This window comes from Octopus bimaculoides, chromosome 13, assembly GCF_046866305.1.
Source record: "Octopus bimaculoides isolate indiv1 chromosome 13, ASM4686630v1, whole genome shotgun sequence".
Classification (NCBI taxonomy): domain Eukaryota; kingdom Metazoa; phylum Mollusca; class Cephalopoda; order Octopoda; family Octopodidae; genus Octopus; species Octopus bimaculoides.
Genome location: NC_142940.1, coordinates 41191662 through 41214161, shown reverse-complemented (window position 1 = coordinate 41214161; position 22500 = coordinate 41191662). Strand labels below are relative to the sequence as shown.

Here is a 22500-nt window from a genome sequence, read left to right as displayed (position 1 = left end):
AAAGCTGCTGACAAGACTCTTTTCACACTCCCACATCTTGTCACCATCTCATCCACCCTCACTCACATTCAAGTCACCCTCAGCTCTTTAACTCAACACTCTATCATTCATACTATCTATTGGTATGGAACCCACTTAGTTTCAATCCTCATCTCCCCCATCCTCTTCACATGACTTTTCCTAACTATTTCAAGAACTATGTATAACAGACCACACAATGATAGCGCCAGTGTGTGTAATATGCTCTAACTGCCAGTCAACACCCACTCTTCACTCTGACTGTCATTATTATACACCCACTTTTTCTCCACACAACATATTCAGGGTCTTCCTCTGTCATTGGCCACATGACCTTGTTTATACATGTCTCAAAACAGAGTACCCCCATCTATCTTTCAAAGCCACTCACTCTGCGAAGAGGTAAACAAACATGCTGAGATATGAGGTCAAGAGGCCTGTTCAGTTGTGTCATGGATATGGCCACCTCTCTAATGCCGGTGCCACATAAAAACACACCCAGTACACTCTGTGTACAATGCTGACAGGATCCTTTAGTCCTCTTGATGACACAACACCTCCCTAGTGCTGGTGTCATGATTAAAAGCACCTGGTACATATTGTAGAGTGGTGGTGGTTGTTGCTAAGAAGAGCATCCTACTGTAGAAATCAAGTCAAAATTGAAGTTCAAAAGCAAGATGCGGTATACTGACCCTTTTAAGTGAGAGGTAATGATCTATTTTGACACCAAATATGTGCTGACTCAAACTTTAGCATTTATGACGATGATGATGTATGTTTCTTTTATTCTTTTTCATTTTTTACATGTTTCAATCACTGGAATGTGGCCATGCTGGAGCATTGTCTTAAAAGGCTTTAATTGAACACATTAATCCTTAATTTTTAAGCCTGGTACTTATCCTAAAGGTCTCTTTTGCTGAACCACTAAGTTATGGGGATGTAAAGAAACTAACGCTAGTTGTGAAGCAGTGTGTGTGTATGTAGGAAAACACACACACATACATACATACACACACGACAGGCTTTCACATAGTTTCCATCTGCCAAATCCACTTACATGGCATTGGTCGGCATGGGACTAAAGTAGAAGAAACTTATTCAAGGTACTACACAGTGGGACTGAACACAATACCCTGTGGTCGCAAAGCAAGCCTCTTAACCACTCAGGCAAGTCTGCACCTCTCTGTCTGTCTATCTATCTCTCAAGTAAATACATATATATATATATATATATATATATATATATATATATATATATATATATATATATATATATATATATATACATATATATATATATAATTATAAGATCTGGTAATTAGTCATATATTAATATATTAATTAATATCGATTAATTATCAGGGCGCCAGCACATTTAAAGAATCAAAGAGATTCAGAAATATTATCTGCAATCTCAGGGGATTAAGGTACATTTAAAAAAATGGTAAGACAAATGGTAAGAATTTGTTAAATCCGAAACCTGGTTCCTGTTTAATAATGATTTTTTTAGGTGATTTTAAATGTCTTGCCCGCTCACGTTTTTGGTATGCTGCTATATTTCATGTTGAGAACTTTTTAGGTCTTAATAGACACAAGATGTGATCTATTTCTAGCGCATTAATTGTCCATGTTAGTGGTTGACGTTATTTTTTAAATATATATATATATATATATATATATATATATATATATACACACACAAATTTATGTAAACGATTAATTAATATTTAGATTTAGTAGAAAAGTATTGATGTAGGTCTATGTAAATGGCAGCTATTACAAAATAACTAATGCTGCAGGAAAATGTATAACATTCGTTCAAACCAAAATGAACATCTCAAAAGATTAATGAGAATTAAAGCGAATGTAGCAGCAGTGCTAATTTGAGCATACAGTCTCAGGGTGAAGAGGGTGAATACTAATTAGAATGCCTGTGGGGGTCAATTAATTAAAGTTAATATATCTTGCTGCATCTAAGCTATTTAGACTGAATTAAATAATCCCTCTAGGGTCATAGCTAATTAGAGGCAATAGGTTTGTAGGATCATTTACGATTAAGCAAGGTAAAAGTAGAGCAAAAGAGGGGGACTATCATATTTTAATTATTTCACCTTTGTCTTTGAAATGTGAAGCACAGATGATAAAAGTCAAACTAGCGATCCCCTGAGTATGTGGAACTGTAGAAGATTAATATTTCTAAAATTAAACGAATGAGATATCAGGCCTCGTTAGAAAGTGTAATTGTTCTCTCAACAATTGACAGCAATAATGATGGTACTATCTGAAATAAATTACACCCGCTCGTCAGTAGAAGACAATTAATTATCATGGAAAGTATTCAAGATGTTTGTTTTCTTAAACAGGTACAAGGCCCGAGATCTTTTGCCAAATGTATTTATATAATGTATATTTATAGTAAGTGAAGAATGGTGTAGATGGCATTGCAATTCCAGACACACCTGGATTATCAGATCTTTTCTCACTTGTTTTATATGTGTGTGTGTGTGTGTGTGTATGTATATATATAAATATATATATATATATATATATATATATACTCTCCTCCTCTTCATAATGATAATGATGGTTTTAACATCCATTTTTCCTTGCTTGCATGAATTCGATGGGGTTTACTGAGGCAGGCATTTTACAAGATGCCTTTCCTGACACCAATCCTCACCAGTTTCCAAGTTAAATAATATTTATCCCAGCCCAGGCATGTTTTCACAGAACACTGGAAATCAATGGCATTGATGTACAACAACCATGTGATGTCAAAATGAGGAAACACAATGGACTTCTTTTGGTTTCCTTCTAGCAAATCAATTTAGAAGGCTTTAGTCAGTCCAGGACTACTGTAGAAGAGACTTGCTCAAGATATCATGCAGTAGGACTGAATCCCAAACCACGTGATTAGGAAGCAATTTTCTTAACCATAGAGCTACAGCTGTCTGACACTAACCAGAATGGAAAATAGATGTTAAATGATGATGATGATGACAACGATGACAATGTGTAAACAGAATGCTGTGACACCCAAGCCATAAAGACATTATTCATATGAACAAAATTTAATGTTTCCAGACAAGAATTGAATTTGAGTCATAGATGTTATTTGCAAGAATTTACCAGGTTTTCTATGACAAAAATCACGGAAATAAGAGAGTAAAGATTGTTGTTCTTTAACTGGTAACTGCAATAAATATACATACAACAAACTAACAGGAAATGGTAGATTGTGACTTATACTGAAGCTGCATAAGGCTATTGGGATTAAAAATTGACAGCTTTTGATATGCCCATTAATAATTCTTTACGTCTTGAAAATTTTCCAGGTCAAAAACCAAATCCTGTAATGAATGGTGCAAGAAGGCATTAGAGTTTCCTCCCTTACATTAGAGAGTCCCTCCTCCTCATCATCATTTTAGCATCCACATTTTTCATGCTCACATGGTTAGATGGAATGTATTGAAGTGAGCTTTCTATAGCTGGATGCCATTCCTGTCATCAACTCTCACTTATTTCTAGACAAAGTAAGGGTTATGGAAATGAAGGATGCTATTTGCATGACAGTAACACGTTTTACAGCTATCAGGTGAAGTTAAAGCAAAAAGACAGTAGCACAAACACACTCATATCTCCTTGACTCTGTCAGTCACAAATGACCATGGGTGCACCTAAGAGGTTCCCCTCCGGGGTACAAGTCTGGGTGGAAAGATGCCTGACAGGTGAATGCACAACCAGGGTTGCTTTTATGGAAGACCAGCAGTTGCCCATGCATACCAGCATTCCCTCTCCACGCCACCAGTGTTATCCAAGGGAAAGGCAAAGGCTGATGCAGCTTGTCACCAGTGACGTCGCAACTCATTTCTACAGCTGAGTGAGCTGGAGCAATGTGAAATAAAGTGTCTCGCTCAAGAACACAACACGCAGCCCAGTCTGGGAATCAAACTCACAACCTCACAATCGTAAGCTCGATGGTCTAACCACTGAACCATGTGCCGTCACCCCCACCACAAGTATATAATTAAGGAGAGAGATGGAAAATGGAATATATGATAATTGTTATTGGTCACTGCAATCATTTTGACCCATCTAGCAACTATACCTCATGGATGGGATGTTGTACCCAATGAACACTGAAGAATTCCTGAAGTAGATCTAGTGACATTTATAATAATACTGTGGATGACTTCAGTTTGCCATAGACAGTGAATGTGCTTTACCAACAAACAACCAGTGTATACCATATTCTTAATTAACTACTAAGTGTGTGTATATATATATATATATATATATATATAGTGGTGTGCAAGAGAGACGATTACGCTGGTTTGGACATGTGGTGAGAATGAATAAGGATAGCTGCGTGAAAAAGTGCCACTCCCTAACAGTTGAGGGAACCCGTGGAAGAGGTAGGCCCAGGAAGACCTGGGCTGAGGTGGTGAGGCAAGACCTTCGAACATTGGGCCTCACCGAGGCGATGAATACTGACCGAGACCTTTGGAAATGTGCTGTGCGTGAGAAGACCCGGTAAGCCAAGTGAGATCGTTGCCAGTGCCCCTGGACTGGCTCTTGTGCGGGTGGCATATAAGATGTACCATCCTGAGCGTGACCGTTGCCAGTACCGCCTGACTGGCCTTGTAGGGTTTTCGAGCGAGATCGTTGCCAGTGCCCCTGGACTGGCTCTTGTGCGGGTGGCACATAAAAGACACCATTTCGAGCGTGGCCGTTTTCGTGCGGGTGACACGTAAAAGCACCCACTACACTCTCTGAGTGGTTGGCGTTAGGAAGGGCATCCAGCTGTAGAAACTCTGCCAAATTAGATTGGAGCCTGGTGTAGCCATCCGGTTGCACCAGTCTTCAGTCAAATCGTCCAACCCATGCTAGCATGGAAAGCAGACGTTAAACGATGATGATGATGATGATATATCACTATCATCATTTAACATCTGTTGTCCATGCTGGCATAATAAGTTGAATAGTTTGACCAGGGCTGGTAAGGTGAGGGGCTGCACCAGACTCTAGTCTGATTTGGCATGGTTTCTATGGCCGTATGTCCTTCCTAATGCCAACCACTCTGAGAGTGGTGCTTTTATGTACCACCAGTATCTACCACAACTACGATTTCACTTGGCTTGATGGATCTTATGACAGGCTTCTTTAAATTTTCATCTACTAAAGCCACTCACAATGCTTTGACCAACCTGGGGCTGTGTAGAAGACACTTGACCAAGATGCCATGCAGTGAGGCTGAACCTGGAAACATGGGGTTACAAAGTAAACTTCTTACTACATCACCATGCCTGTGTTTATTGCCATCAAAATAAATGTGAGCAAAGTACAATCATTTTGGTATCATGTATTACAGAATTGTTTGACTGTGGGAGTTTTGTGTGCCTTACAGGAAGATAATAAATAAAAAAACAAGTGAAATAATTGATGCTGGTGTCATGTAACTGGCACCCGTGTCAGTGGCACAGAAAAGCACCCATTATACTTCAGGAGCGGCTGATGTTAGGAAGGGCATCCAGCCGTAGAAACCATGTCAAATCAGACTGGAACTTGGTATAGCCCTACAGCTAACCAGTTTTAGTCAAACCATCTAACCCATACCAGAATGGAAAGCAGACGCTAAATGCTGACGATGACGACGAAATTTTGTGATTTTTAATATTTAGAATTCTTAGAATATTTTAAATTCAAATTTTTTTAAAATCAGAAAAAAAAAAATGAATTCCAAAAGACCGATTTTAGAACAGCTGTCAGTTACTTGAAGTAACAGGCTTGTTATCACTACTCGACGGCATTTAAATGAAGTGACTATAATGATTTACAATCTCCTCTAAGTTGTTTAAATCATTAAGTGTTTTTCTTTAATTACGTCTTCTGATTAGTAATTTCAGATGTAAAAATGAACTGGCAAAGAAGAATTAGACTGTCCGTCATCAAAGTCGCTGTTTAAATTTGATTGAGTAGAATCGTTTAGACAACGAACGTGAACATATGAACTAGATATTTTCACAGAAACACAGAGCTGGTGATAAAAAGAAAAAGGCCCACTAAAATTAGTATAGGAATGCGTATAAAAGATCAAAGATACGTTCATGAAAAGGACAGCACAATATAATTTTAGCACATTGTTTTCTGTTTTTCGACAGTAGTATATGAGTCAATAGCTGTGGAGAAAGTAATAACTTCACAGTATACTAGGACACTAACAAAACATTATTTCTTGCAAGCAACGACCAGGTAAAATGTACACATATACGAGTTCTTATTTAGAAATACAGGTTCATAGTGTCTTACTTTCCCTTAGCTCTCAATAAAGATCAAACAAAGACGTCAATCAAAATCGGTTTACGTATTGCTGCATGATTTGTCAAACGGACAGGAAATTCCAAGCCTGTGTAATTCCGTGAGTTGGCTAGGAAGAGATCATTTTAACTGAAATTAGAAAGCCGTTGCCTCATATGAATACCAAGGAAATCAATTGGGTTTGTTTGCAGGAAAATGACTGCAACAAACAATAGACTAGGAAATTGAAAAGGAAAAATTAGCTGAACCTCAGGTCAGAGTTGGCTGGTTTTCTATAGCATTTATGCCTTTGTTGTTTTATCTTTTTTAATCCTAGCGTGTTCTAGAGGAAATCCCATACCATGTTAATTCAGAAAATTACAGCCACCGAAATCCGAAATAAGTAAATGAAGAATCTCTATATTCTTTGGTAGTGAGGAATCACAACTCCAGCACTAATACGCTTCTGATGGCGGGGCACCAAAAATCACACTTGCTACTGGCCATTATGTTAACGGCAAGCAGCAAAGAAGCTATGCCCAGTTATTAGAATGTCCCAATTCTACAGTGACCACAATCAAACTTCCAGACAATTCTCCAGAATTTATTGAATCTATTTTGATCCTTTCAAACAATATTTCCAATCTATCTGAGGATACGTCTTTTTTTTTTTTTTGGTTTACCTTTCTTTCTTTTTTTTTTCCTTCCTATCCTAATCTTTATTGGCAAATATACAACTTCTATTATGACAGTATAAGTTATCAGTTTTATTGATAAAGATCAATCTTTTCATAGGATCTTAGAATATTGAAAGGTTCTGGAAATAATAAAATATACATTAAAGAAGTACCAAAAGAATAAATGAAAGGTTAGCCATAAACTAATTGACGGCATTGGTTTGATTCTTAAAGAAATTAAAAAGGTAATAAAAAACAAACAAACGAATAAACAAGCAAATAAAATATTACTGACTTTTGCGATCTGTAGAAAAGCTAAAAGACATTCTATGAAATTATGAAAATGCATCTAAAAGCTTCAAGTTTGGTTTTTTCCTTGTAGTTTTGCAGTAAATAAACCAATTGAAAATATTGATAAAAAGCTATCAGGATATTCCTTAGTGTTAAAAGTATTTTTTTTTAATATATAGCACATGATGGTTATGGAGGGAATGTTTTTGATTGTAGGTTTTTTTTGCCTCAATCATTATTAACCTAGGGCTAAATAACAATTCTAAAGGAACACTGTTCTATCTCACACACACATGTATATATACATACATACATATAGATATATTATACATAAATATAAGTATATATATATATATATATATATATATATATATGTGTGTATATATTATACATGAATATATGTATATATATATATATATATATATATATATATATATATATATATATATATGTGTATATATTATACATGAATATATGTATATATATATATATATATATATATATATATATATGTATATATTATACATGAATATATGTATATATATATATATATATATATATATATATATATATATATATATATATCTGTGTATATATATATCTGTGTATATATTATACATAAAAAAAAAAAATATATATATATATATATATATATATATACATATATATATATTTATGTATATATTATACATAAAAATATGTATATATATATTTTTATGTATATATTATACAAAAATATATATTTATGTATATATTATACATATATATATATTTACTTATATATATATTATACATAAATATATTTATGTGTATTATATTTATATGTATATATTATATATACATATGTATATGCATATGCGTGTGTGTATATATATATTACATGTATGTATATATGTGTGTGTGTGTGGTGTTTTGGGAAGGCCATTTAATGAATTTTTTTCCCAAATAAACACATGCACTATATAATTGTTCTTCATTTGTTTATTACTGTCCTTATTTTTTTAATTTTAACTCATGTCCATTCTATGGAAATCTTTCATCACACATCTGTGACTTCTTCAGTGAAACTTTTCACTTTTGTGTGGGCTCTTGCTCTACTAACTCCATTCTGTTCTTCTAAGATGTGTATCATTACGTGTGCATGCATATGCGTCTGTGTTTGTGTGTGCATGTGTATGCTTGTCTGTGTGTCGTTGTTAGCAGCAGTATGGCCTTCCTCTCACCCCATCGTGCTGCCGCTGTCCTAAGACCCGAAAATTTGGTACAGTTCCTGTATCTCTCTATTTGTGTGTTTGTCCATGGTATTGCGATCATGGTAGTCGTTGCTGTTATTGCAACCGTTGTCACCGCTACAGCTGCTGCCATTGTTATTCGTGTTGTTGATATTGTTGTGGCCGTCCATAAAATTTCTTGTGTGTGTATGTTGTTTGTATCCATGCCCCTTATATGGATCTATTTATTTCTTTTATCTATCTCTATTTCTTATATTTATCTATTTATATATTTATTTTTTATTTATCTATCTCTAGTTTTTATGTATCACAGGTAATTGCATATATGTCTGTTGTGTGTGTATTACCTTGTATGTATTATTTATGATTTCCTTTCTTCCTCTCTCTTCTCATCCCTCGTGTCTTTAGTCATGTGGTGTGGTGTGGTGGCGAGTGTTTTTTATTGAGGCTCCATTCATGTTTTTTATTGAGGCTCGGTCTGTCTAATGTTATGTGTGTAGCCTCTCTAATCTAAGTGCTATGTCAGTTCTATGCATCGTTAATACTTTAACTTCTATGCTATTAATCGAGCCTCCATGTTGTACCTGAGCATGTTCGTAGAGCACTAATGAGCTTTTCTCTTTTCTAAGCTCTCACCAATGTTCACCTATATGATCTCCTATGCTGTGTGCAGTCTCTCTAATGTAGGTAGTTGTCATGTTTCTGCACCGTCCCTCAGTACATTGTAAGCTATACACTACATCCCTAACCTTACAGTTAACCCATTAAGTAACAAAAACAGAAACATAATCCAGAATCCTTGTATGGTACCCAATCAATCCCAAAATCTAATCAGTTCACACCAGTCATGAGGCCAAACATCCCTGAAAGTTTCATCCAGTTCTTGAGATACCTTGTCCATGGACAAAAAAAACAAACCCGACTGAAAACAATACCTCCTCCTTTGCAAAGGTGGAGGTAATAATACTACCACTGCCACAAAAATAACAACTTCTGCATTAAGAGCACATGTCTTTGAAAAGGTTTTATGAAAGCACTCAGAAACTAGAAAAAAGTATCTTCCCCAAAAAGAGATTACTAACACCTCATAATAGATTTCATAACATTTTTTTAAAGCCACTTTTACACTTCAAAAACTGTATTAAGTAATCCTTGTAGACATTAATATATATATATTATATATCCTTTTCATCATGTAACCTCGTGGGCATCGGTACCATTTCCCTCTTTCTCCGTTCTTCCATTCTCCGAACTTTCCATCTTTCCGACGAAGGGCTACGCCCGAAACGTCATACACTCTCTCTTTCCTTTCCTGAGCGTCCAATAATACTATCCATATCACGTCCTCACTTTGTTGTTTTTTTGTTTTTTTGTTATTGTTTTTTTTAACTATATATATATATATATATATATATATATATATATACATGGATATACATACATAAATATATATATATATGTATTTATGTATACATGTATGTATGTATATCCATGACTAGCCTGTTTGGTCTGGCTAAGTCAAAATGGTCTTTTTGTATTCTTCCTTCCCACTTGGAGTGTTTAAATGTAGTTACAATATGTGCTGCTACTGAAATGAAATTTCAGTAAATTTTCTGTATCTTTGTGCAACTGGAGATTGCTCTGCATTTTACATTTAATGCAATGCTCACATTGCTTAAATAAGTGGAGTCGCATGAAACAATCGTACTGCATTAACCTGGAATATCCTTGTTGCTTATTTTGATTTATATATATATATATATATATATATATATATATATACATAAACATAAATATATATACATACATACACTGTGTTTGCGAGGTGGATTTGAAAATATAATGTAAAGGTATGCAGTACGTCTGTTTTTGGTACGTATTAACTACATAATTATGCATTAATTTTAGCCACCCCACTGATGGAGTATACATGACAAATTAATTTATTTGCTCATTAATACAGAAACTTGAGTTTGGGGTTAACTATAAAAATATTTTTTTAATTTTCATCCTTTGAAATTACTTTTATTCATGGTTAGGGTTTTGACAGCCCTTTCTAGCATGAAGGTCTGTCAAAGGCCACCTCTTTCTTATATAAATACTTAATTGTACACTATGATATATGAAATTATATTAATTGACTTTATTACGCATACTAGCCACTGGTATGAAATTTTTTCTAAATTTTTTACCCCACTGATGAAGTACACATGACAAATTGATTTATTTGTTCATTAATACAGAAACTCGAGTTTGGGGTTAACTATAAAAGTAATTGTTATTTTCATCCTCTTTGAAATTACTTTTATTTGTAGTTTGGGTCTTGACTGCCTTTTCTAGCATGTAAGGTGTCTTGTCAAAGGTCACCTCCTTCATGCATAAATGCTTAATTGTTGGTACACTATTATATGTGTATGGATGCGCATTGGCCCAGTAGTTAGGGCAACGGACTTGCGGTCGTTGGATCATGGTTTCAATTCCCAGACTAGGCGTGGTGAGTGTTTATTGAATGAAAACACCTAAGGCTCCATGAGGCTCTGACAGGGGATGGTGGCAAACCCTGCTGTACTCTTTCTTCCTGTTTCTGGTGTACCTGTATTTCAAAGGGCCAGCCTTGTTACACTCTGTGTCATGCTGAATCTCCCTGATAGCTACGTTAAGGGTACACGTGTCTGTGGAGTGCTCAGTCACTTGCATGGTAATTTCATGAGCAGGCTGTTCCGTTGATTGGATTAACTGGAATGCTTGTCATTGTAACCAACGGAGTGCCACAATTATATATATATATATATATATATATATATATATATATATATATATATATACATACATACACACACACACACACATATATATGGATATGCATACATACATACATACATATATATATACAAACATATACATACATACATACCTATATATATATATATACATACATACCTATAAATATATATATACATACATACCTATAAATATATATATACATACATACCTATAAATATATATATACATACATACCTATAAATATATATATACATACATACCTATAATATATATATATATATATATATATATATATATATATATACAAATAAATCTCTATACATATACATATACATTTATATATACACATATGCATATTTATATATATACACATATATACACACACACATATTCAGCGTGTATGCATTTCATCCCGCCCCCTCCACCGGAAGTTCATTCCTCTGTCATCCCACCCCCTCCACCGGAAGTTCATCCCTTTGTCATCCTGTCAACCTCGGCTGTCTCCCGGAACCCATCTAGTGGCCTTGGCCATCCTCTCCCCTACCTTTGGGTAGCGCATTAAGGTTGAGAAATGTTTGCAGGTTGTAGGTAATGTTTTGCTCATGAATTCTTCCAATTGCAAGTTTTCTTTTCAGGTACACGACACTGCTTTTCCTCTTCCCAGGCTACAGGCCCACACCCCCAACACCCATACTGTTAGGATTGGCACTCTCAACGTCGGCACGCTGAAAGGTAGATCTGGTGAAATTGTTGAGATGCTTGAACGGAGATGCGTAGATATGTGCTGCATCCAGGAAGTAAGATGGAGAGGAGGTTCTGCAAGGTTCCTCACAGGCAAAGAACACAGGTACAAGATTTTCTGGGCAGGGAACACTGACGGGGTCGGGGGCGTAGGAATACTTCTAGCGGAGAAATGGGTGGATAAGGTAATCGAGGTCGTTAGAGTAAGTGACAGAGTACTTAAGATCAGACTAGTGCTTCATCATAGATTAGCTACTGTCATCTCAGCCTATGCACCTCAACCTGGGCTACCAGATGGTCTGAAAGACCAATTCTATGACACCCTCTTGCAAACTACCTCGTCGACGAGTGACAGGGACCTTCTCTTTGTGGCTGGAGACTTCAACGGTCATGTCGGACGTCGTGCTGGGGGCTTCCATGGCATACATGGAGGCTATGGCTTCGGTTCCCGCAACGAGGAGGGAACCAGACTGCTGGAGTTCTGTGATGCAACCAATCTTATGGTCTGCAATACCAACTTCAGGAAACCTGCCAGTCACCTAGTCACCTACCGCTCCGGCAGACACTCTAGCCAAATCGACTACATCCTCGCCAGAAATAGGGAAAGAGGGCGGCTTATAAATGCCAAAACCTACCCTGGCGAAGAATGTACCCCACAACATAGATTAGTAGTTAGCGACTTTGGGATCAAGGCAAAATGGGTGCCCAGAATTAGACAGGCTTGGAGAAGAAGGGTGTGGAAGCTTAAAGACCCTGCAAACGGACAGAGACTTAGAGACAAGTTACTTGAAGCATTTAACGAAATAGAAGGGGATATAGCATCATACAACGTGGAAGACAATTGGAGATTTCTGCGGGACAACCTGTTGAAAGCCACCGACCAGATTTGTGGGTGGTGTAAGGTCCCCTCCCAACCCAGAGTAACGTGGTGGTGGAACAAGGAGGTAGACAGGGCTATTAGACAAAAGAAACAAGCTTGGAAGGACTGGAAGAACGGTGGTAGCAGGGAATTGTACCAATGTGCCAGAAGGGAGGCTAGGCGACAGGTTTATTTAGCCAGAGGGGAAGCAGATAAGGAAAGATTTGCCAATGTTCTGCGCCGTGAGGACCAAAGACTCGAGGTATTTCGGGTTGCAAGACAGTGTAGGAGAGAGAATAGTGATGTTGTAGGAGAGAAATGTGTTCGCATGGATGATGGTACGCTTGCATTAAATGAGGATGCAAAGAAAGAGGTCTGGAGATGCCACTACGATAGATTGCTTAATAAAGAGAATGAATGGGAGAAAGAGAGCCTGCCTTATGTCGACCCAATAGAGGGACCAGCTATCCGAGTTGATAGTACCAGGGTAGATAAAGCAATTAAGAGTATGAAGACCGGGAAAGCCCCCGGCCCATCAGGAATCACTGCAGAGATGCTCAAAATATCTGGCAGTGTTGGCTATAGCCTAGTCACCCGTATTACGAACCAGGTGATACACGAAGGAGTCATACCCTATGACTGGTGTAGCAGCATCATAGTCAACTGCTACAAAGGTAAAGGGGACGCTTTAGATACAAATAATTACAGAGGCATCAAGCTGTTAGATCAGGTTATGAAAGTTACAGAGAGGGTCATAGCCCAACTAATTAGGGAGCGAATCAATTTAGATGAGATGCAGTTTGGGTTCGTGCCAGGTAAAAGCACTACTGATGCCTTATTTCTAGTGAGACAGTTGCAAGAGAAATACCTAGCCAAGGATAAACCTCTGTACCTGGCTTTCGTTGACATGGAGAAAGCCTTTGACAGGGTCCCCCGATCCCTTATCTGGTGGTCAATGAGGAAACTTGGGATAGAAGAATGGCTAGTGAGAGCTGTGCGAGCCATGTACAGAGATGCGGCCAGTAAGGTGAGGGTTGGAAATGAGTACAGCAATGAATTCCGGGTAGAGGTAGGGGTCCACCAAGGTTCCGTCCTCAGCCCCCTATTATTTACCATAGTCCTCCAGGCAATCACAGAGGAGTTCAAGACAGGTTGCCCCTGGGAGCTCCTCTATGCTGATGACCTTGCCCTAATTGCGGAGTCACTATCAGAACTAGAGGAGAAGTTTCAGGTGTGGAAGCAAGGTCTAGAACTGAAGGGCCTTAGAGTCAACCTAGCTAAAACCAAAATCCTAATAAGTAGGAAGGTAGATAAAACACAAACCCCTTCAGGTAGATGGCCCTGCTCAGTATGTAGAAAAGGAGTAGGTAGTAACTCTATAAGATGTACCCGGTGCAAGCTATGGACACATAAGAGGTGCAGCAACATCAAAGGCAGGTTAACTAGCAAGTTAGTTTTTGTTTGTGGCAGATGTTCAGGTGCAATAAAGACTGCAAACAAACAGGAAACAACTTCTATCTCATTCCAGGGTGAAAAACTAGAGGTAGTCGATAGCTTCCGCTATCTGGGCGACCAAGTTAGTAGTGGGGGTGGGTGCGCTGAAAGTGTAGCTGCTAGAATAAGAATAGCCTGGGCAAAGTTTAGAGAGCTCTTACCCCTGCTGGCGACAAAGGGACTCTCACTCAGAGTAAAAGGCAGACTGTATGACGCATGCGTACGAACAACCATGCTACATGGCAGTGAAACATGGGCTGTAACTGCTGAGGACATACGTAAGCTCGCAAGGAATGAAGCCAGTATGCTCCGTTGGATGTGTAATGTCAATGTGAATACCCGTCAGAGTGTAAGTATCTTGAGAGAAAAGCTGAACATTAGAAGCATCAGTTGTGGCGTGCAAGAGAGACGATTGCGCTGGTATGGACATGTGGTGAGAATGGAGGAGGATAGCTGCGTGAAAAAGTGCCACACCCTAACAGTTGAGGGAACCCGTGGAAGAGGTAGGCCCAGGAAGACCTGGGCTGAGGTGGTGAGGCAAGACCTTCGTACATTGGGCCTCACCGAGGCGATGACTACGGACCGAGACCTTTGGAAATGGGCTGTGCGTGAGAAGACCCGGCAAGCCAAGTAAGATCGTTGCCAGTGCCCCTGGACTGGTTCTTGTGCGGGTGGCACATGAGATGCACCATTTTGAGCATGGCCGTTGCCAGTACCGCCTGACTGGCTCCTGTAGGATTTTCGAGCGAGATCGTTGCCAGTGCCCCTGGACTGGCTTGTGCGGGTGGCACATAAAAGACACCATTTCGAGCGTGGCCGTTTTCGTGCGGGTGACACGTAAAAGCACCCACTACACTCTCTGAGTGGTTGGCGTTAGGAAGGGCATCCAGCTGTAGAAACTCTGCCAAATCAGACTGGAGCCTGGTGTTGCCATCCGGTTTCACCAGTCCTCAGTCAAATCGTCCAACCCATGCTAGCATGGAAAGCGGACGTTAAACGATGATGATGATGATGATGATATATATATATATATATTACACACACACATATACATATGTGTGTGTGTATATATGGTTTAAATCGACATATGCGTGTGTGCATGCTTGCCTACACAAACACACACACACACACACATTCTACTAAAACATAATTTCAGTACCGCTTCTTTCTTTCTCACCGGAATGTAACAAAAGTCCGAACAAAGAAGCAAAGAAATTAAGAAGTGTTGAAACATTGAAACAATAAAAGTCCAGTTAATGCTATGCTGTTTACTTTGGAAAACACCTACAAATCTATCTACCTACCTACCTACCTAGATGCCTACCAAATGGTCATTTACAAAAAAAAAAAAAAAAAAAAAAAAATACTAATAATAATAATAATAATAATAATGATAATAATAATAAAAATGGAATACATATATTTTACTTGGTATAATAGTTTTAGCTGATATTTGTTAATTGCCACTTCTCTCTCTCTCTCTGAATGGGACACTAATAAAAAGAGAGGAGACTTATATAGTTAGTGAATGAATGCTTCTGACTTATAATTTACTTTTTATACTTTTACAACACTATCTCAACTGAGTCATTATAGAAGGGAGAGTCAATTAAAATATATTGATATATGGATATTAAGCAGAAGCTATGAAGAAAAGAGAGAGAGAGGGAGGGAGGGAGAAGTTTTCAGATAAAAAAAATAAATAAACAGAAACTAAGTTATTGATCTTTCGTAATAGCTCAATAAATGAGTGGAGAAATAAAGATTCGAGGGTAATGAAATTAAACCACTACTCTCCACAACGGACTATATCTATAAATTAAGATGCATTTTTTTTTGTCTTTTGTATTCTCACACCATTCCACACACACACACACACACACACATATATATATATATATATAAACACACACATATATATATACATATACATGTGTATATATGTATGCATGTGTATATATATATTTATGTATATGTGTGTGTGTGTATGCATATATATATTTATAAATGTGTATACATGCACACACATACTTACATATATGCATTTTGCATGTATATCTACAAATATGTATATACATATTTATATAACTAGATATACACATATATGTATATATGCATATTCCTATAATCTCCATGCACTCACACACACACACAATGTATGTGTGCGTGTATACATATATATATATGAGTGCATATATAAGAAGTCATAAATGTATAAATTTTAGAAATACACACACACTCAAATGTATATGTGCTCATATTTGCACGTACACATTCATTTATATTAAGATAATATAAGAATTATGTTGTATATGTTTGTGAGTGTAGGGAGATAGAATAGATAGGCAGATATACATATAAACACACATACATGTGTGTGTGTGTATATATATATATAAGGATACACTTCGAAATATTAATGTGCACAAACACATACAAATACACACTCTTTCATACATGTATACATACATACATACATATACATCGTATACATAGTAAAATACCTTACACAGGTAGACGGAAGGTGAAAGTGAAGGCTGATCCATAATTATATAGGAAACTGGCTCAAATTCCTTTATAGACACAAGATGAAACACCTAACTTGCTTAACCTGGCCGTTTGATAGCAAAAATTTTTAAAAAAATCCCAATAAATTCAAGAATTAATCATAGATATAAAACACTGACAGTTCAACTGGCCAATTAACCCTTTACTTATACAAGGTATATGACATTTAAATGCTGTTGATTAAACCCTTTAGAGATGAAACCAAATGATGGAGCTATGCTAAGAATGTTGTTATTAATATAATTAGAATGTTACCTGTCATACAACAGGTAACTTTGGAAATGTACTGGGTCATCCTATAAGTAATGCAGTTTTTTCAATTGTATGATCTAATCTACATGCATCAACTTTCTATAAAAGCAGGTAGTAAATTTTCCTTGTACTTATTCTTAGTGCCAGTTTTGAAGAGTGCAGTTCAATTTTAACAGTTATTTCTCAAAGCTTTAATGGAAGTGACAAAGGAGCATATTTGGCATATTTTGCTTTATAAGTTCAATAAAGGCAACAGCACAACGGAAAGTGTGAAGAATATTAATGCAGTATATGGAGATTGAAGGCGGTGAGCTGTTTTTCTGGCCCATCTTGGAGGATAGTAACTCTGATTAAGAACCAACTGAAATTCTCACCAGCATGGAAAAGGCATAGAAAATGATAATGATGATGATGACAATAGATATGAACCAGTACTACTGAATACTTATTGGGCAGCAGTCACTGTAAATGATTCTTAAAACTGTAACTGTAGTGGTTGATATTTTTCATCAGTAATGTTACTAGTGGCTGCTGTCATTGCCATTATCATCATCATCATCATCATTTTAAGTCCATTTTCCCCCCAATACTTGCATAAAACAGACTGGTCCATTCCAACATAAGTAATAACTCACCACATGTTGCAGTCCACTGTGATCTTATTTGTGAGGTTAAACATTCTAGGGTCAGCCTTCACCACTCCTTTCTAAATCTTCATTGGTTTTGTTCTTCTGCAGTTTCCTTCAACTTGAACTCTTGGGTACCTCACTATTCATTTCCCGTTGTTCAAATACATCATCTACCAGCAATAATGTCATCTCCTTTTTTGCACATGACAGCTGATTCCTCTCATGCCCATTTTTTTCTGTTATCCCATTTGTGCTCTTGTTTCTTTATACTACCATTATACATCTGGTAAAGCATGAGCAACACATTTCTTCCTGGCTTTGACCACATCTTCATTCAATGTCCATATTGTGCCACCATGTAAAACCATACTTTATTAATAAGCATCATATAATTCACTCAGATGCAAAAATTACCTCTGTAGCCAGTAGAAGTAATAGCTCCCTAAATTGTTCCTACACTGATCTTATTCTAGCCATTATACTAATAACATCAGAGATGCTTTGCATCACGCAGAAACTGTAGGAGCTACTTCGAGGTATTGAAATTCTTCTGAATCAACTGCAATGTCAGAAACCCTTCCGTATTATCAGAAGATATCACAGAGTCACAAGCATTTCACTCCTTCATCTGTGAATTTCGCCTGAAGCATTTCACCCCTTAACCTGAACACTTCACTTCAGCAAGAACTGAATTAGTGTTCGCCTGTGGAAGGAAGGGCTTCTGACTGCAGTCCCATGTCAATTACAATAACCACGAGCTGGTTTCAGCTGACATGTCCATTTCCTGGTAGTTTTATTCAGTTGTCTTTGTTCCAATCTTTTGCAGGAAGCAGCAAACTGATCTGGCTGGAAAGCTGTGGCAGCTGATTTCCACAAGAAATAAGCCCACACAACAGCTTTGATAAGTGCCTCATTGATCAAGTCCTGATATTTGTCTTTTCTTTAGCTGGTGAGAAACGTCAAGTCTGCTCTCTCAGAGCAATGTAAGTTCAACTATGATGATTGTTTTTGTACACCTTGAGACCAGGAATACGTTGGCTTAAAGTAATGTTACTATTACCTCCACTGAGAAAATGAGTCTGCCATTCAAGGTCCACTTGCATCTCACAGTCTGAGGCTGGATGTAAAACGGAAAATTAAACTCCTACTGCTGCTTTTCTCTTTGGGACATTGCCGCCATCCATTAGAAATTTGATATTCTTAGATGGTATGAATATTTAATCTTACAGTACAATATGTATCTGTGAATGCATCTTTGTTATTTTGTAAAGTCACAAATATTTTTACTTTTCCAGGCATAAGACTATGGCCATGCTGGGGCATCACATCAACATGTTTAGTCGGGCCACTCCATGCCAGTACTTTAAGTCTGATGCTTATTCTATCTGTGTTTTTTGATGAATTGCTAAGTTGAGTAGACATAAACAAACTGACACTAGTTGTCAACACTGGTAGTAAACACACACACACACACTTGTGGATATTTCTGCCTAACAGCAGAACTATTCTTTCTATATTGTCAAAGTAGCCATGAACCAGGTGGACCCAACTTGTTATTTTGTTCTTTCGAAACAACTGATTATTGCATCATTCATAGTTAAATGCACCAATTTCTTTAGTTACCAAAAAAAAAACAAAAAAAAAACGAATATATAAATAAAATAAAAAAATAAAAGCTGTTGGGATTCTAATTGGGGAAACTTTCTGTTCTGTGTCTTTTCTAAACGTTCTACAGGATGAACAATCATGACACCTTCCATTCTAAATACCAGAACTGGAACATAAAAACCGCAGAGAAAGAAAAACAGAAGGAAAAAAAAAAAAAGATTACAGAAGCCATGTAAAACTATAGTTATGATGATCTGAGCTATTTCATGATCAGTTAGTTGAACAAATTGTTTATTAATAACTTACAGGAAGAGAAACCCTTTGAGCACTGTTGTTCATTCGATTCATATTTTCCATGGGTCGGAAGAGACGAATTCTATTATCAAGTCCGCGGTAAGCCTTCATTCCTTCAAAAAGCTGCAACGAGAAAGGAAAAAGAAGGTGTGAAATGGCTGCTGTGAAAAATTACTAACGAACCGAACCTCGCTTTACACATGAATTGCTCCCAGTGAATGGAGACTAGCTTTTCATAATAAAAGATATGTACGAGTCATTATCTGACCGAGAACAATCATAAAAAGGAACAATGAGCCTGCCGTTTCTATCACCGAACACATATCATCCACTCAGCTGCTAACCTAAAATTTCTGGCTTTATAAAATAAATGAGCTTTTATTTCATTGTTGCAAAGGTGAATGTATTACAATGCATACGTGAATATATATATATGTGTGTGTGTGTGTGTGTGTGTGTGTGTGTGTGTATATATATATATATATATATATATATATATATATATAAATAAATACATACAGATAGATAAATGATTCACTAAATAGTCAGTAAATATTAATGTTGGTGCATATCTATATTTATGTGCAAGTCACTATATATATATATATATATATATATATATATATATATATATACACATACACACACATATATATATACACATACATATATACATACACACACATACATAAATAAATACATACATATATATTTATACACACATAACATACACACATACATATATACACGCAAATACAAACATATAAATAATATATATATATACACACACACAAATACATATATATCTATACACACATGCATTAATACATACATATACATATGTGTGTGTATAAATATATATATATATATATATATATATATATATATATATATATATACACACAAATGGGTGTGTAGGTGTGAATATATATATATATATATATATATTTATATATATATATATATAGCTAGTTAGATAGACAGAGAGGCAGGCAGTAGGCAGACAGATCTATAAAGAAATGCGCATAAATACACGTTTACTTAGTTACCTATATCTGTGCAGGTGTGTGTGCATGCATGTAACTGAATAAATGTGCACGCACATAGTTGAACACAGATATACACAGACATTTCACAGTGGCATATGCTGGTAACTCGGTTTTTCCTGTTTATTTCCAAAGACACAGAGCAGAAAACCAATGGAAGCGTCAGTCCTCACTAATCTTTTCTACTCTTTGAATTGAGGCACACATACACACAATCATCATCATCGTTTGATGTTTTTTTTCTATATTGGCATGGGTTAGATGGTTTGACAGGCGCTGTCAAGGTTCCAAATTGTTTGTTGTGGCTTAGTTTCACAGCAGGATACCCTTTCTAATGTCAACCATTTTACAGAGTGTACTGGGTGCTTTTTACGTGTCAAAGTGGACATTAAATGATGATGATGATATAATTATAAGAACCAATGGGAGAACTATGTGGTCACATGACCCATTATAAACTTCTGTGTGGTCACATGACCCATCATAAATGGTGAGCAAATACCCTTCCAATCACACTGTACTATCTTATAAAAGAAGGAACATAGAGATTGTAGTCTTAGATACACTATGTATGAGAAAAAAATATAATAGGATGCTCATCGCTAAAAAACCATTGATCATAATTCTGCTTGGTGTTGGGTGAGCCACAGATAAAAAAAACAAAAACAATACATATAAATAAAAAAGCAAACTATTTGGCATCACTTGAAAAAAGACAATTTAGATAGAGAACAGACATATACAGAGTCTCTTAGAGCTGTTTCTAGAATACCCAAGCATGATGATCCACATGCTTGGCTATTCTAAAAGCCGCTGTAAGAGACTCTGCATATCTATATTCTCTATTTAAATCCCCCTCCCCTCTCAAAAATTCCTTGTCCTGCGAGTTACTTGGTGACCCCACTGGTGCTATGTAAAAAGTATTCAGTCCACACTGTGAGGTGGTTGGCATTTGGAAGGGCATCCAGCTGTAAAAACAATGGCAAAACTGACCTTATCAGTGCTGGTGCCATGTAAAAAATACTCAGTCCACTGTGTGGGGTGGTTGGTGTTAGGAAGGGCAACCAGCTGTAAAAACCATACCAAAACAGACACAGAAGCCTGGTGTAGTCTACTACCTGGCCAGCTTCTGTCAAACCATCCTACCCATGCCAGTATGTAAAGCAGTCGATGATGCTGATGATATAACAAGTGCAAGATAACCGAAGTAGAACTGAGCATCAGTGGCAAGGGATGAACTCAAGACCTGAAAAAGAGATGTGACAAATGACCCGCATAGCCATCGCGACCCCATTAAGTTTATAGAATGAAAATAGCAACAGAAATAAAATAGAAAGAAACAAAAACATGGTTGTCTGTTGTTTGAAATGTTAAGTGTGTAATGAACTACTATGCCTATAGGTTTGTTCACTGATCATCTTGGACAGTTTTAGTTAATGATAGTTAACCCTTAATAATGACTTCAGTAGCTAAAACACAGATCGAAGAATGAAAGACAAATGATACGTAGAAAAACGTTAGAGAAGAATTTAGGGATCCATAACGAAAAATCACAGAAGAATACATAGTAATTTGCTGCCTATTAAATTTTATTCTTCTTTTGACAACTGAAGACTTAACGATGGCCATGTTACACCGATTATGTGGAGATGAAAACCAGCAAGCGTGGATCTGTGGATAAAGCTAAAAGAGGAATTGAAAACAAGATTA

General features: G+C 36.7%; 1 protein-coding gene across 4 annotated transcripts in view; it reads right to left on the bottom strand.

The window, feature by feature from the left end:
* The window catches only part of LOC106879281 (branched-chain-amino-acid aminotransferase, cytosolic), a 345814-nt gene that overhangs the window by 94495 nt on the left and 228819 nt on the right, over window positions 1–22500 (bottom strand). The window contains exon 3 of one of the 4 annotated variants that reach the window (XM_089361667.1): window positions 19757–19918. In XM_089361667.1, the coding sequence (XP_089217793.1) occupies window positions 19757–19855 (99 nt within the window). In that variant the 5' untranslated portion in view covers window positions 19856–19918. Of the gene's footprint in view, window positions 1–19756; window positions 20008–22500 lie in introns of all 4 variants that reach the window. The other 3 variants (XM_089361668.1, XM_089361666.1, XM_089361669.1) reach the window with 3 other exon arrangements.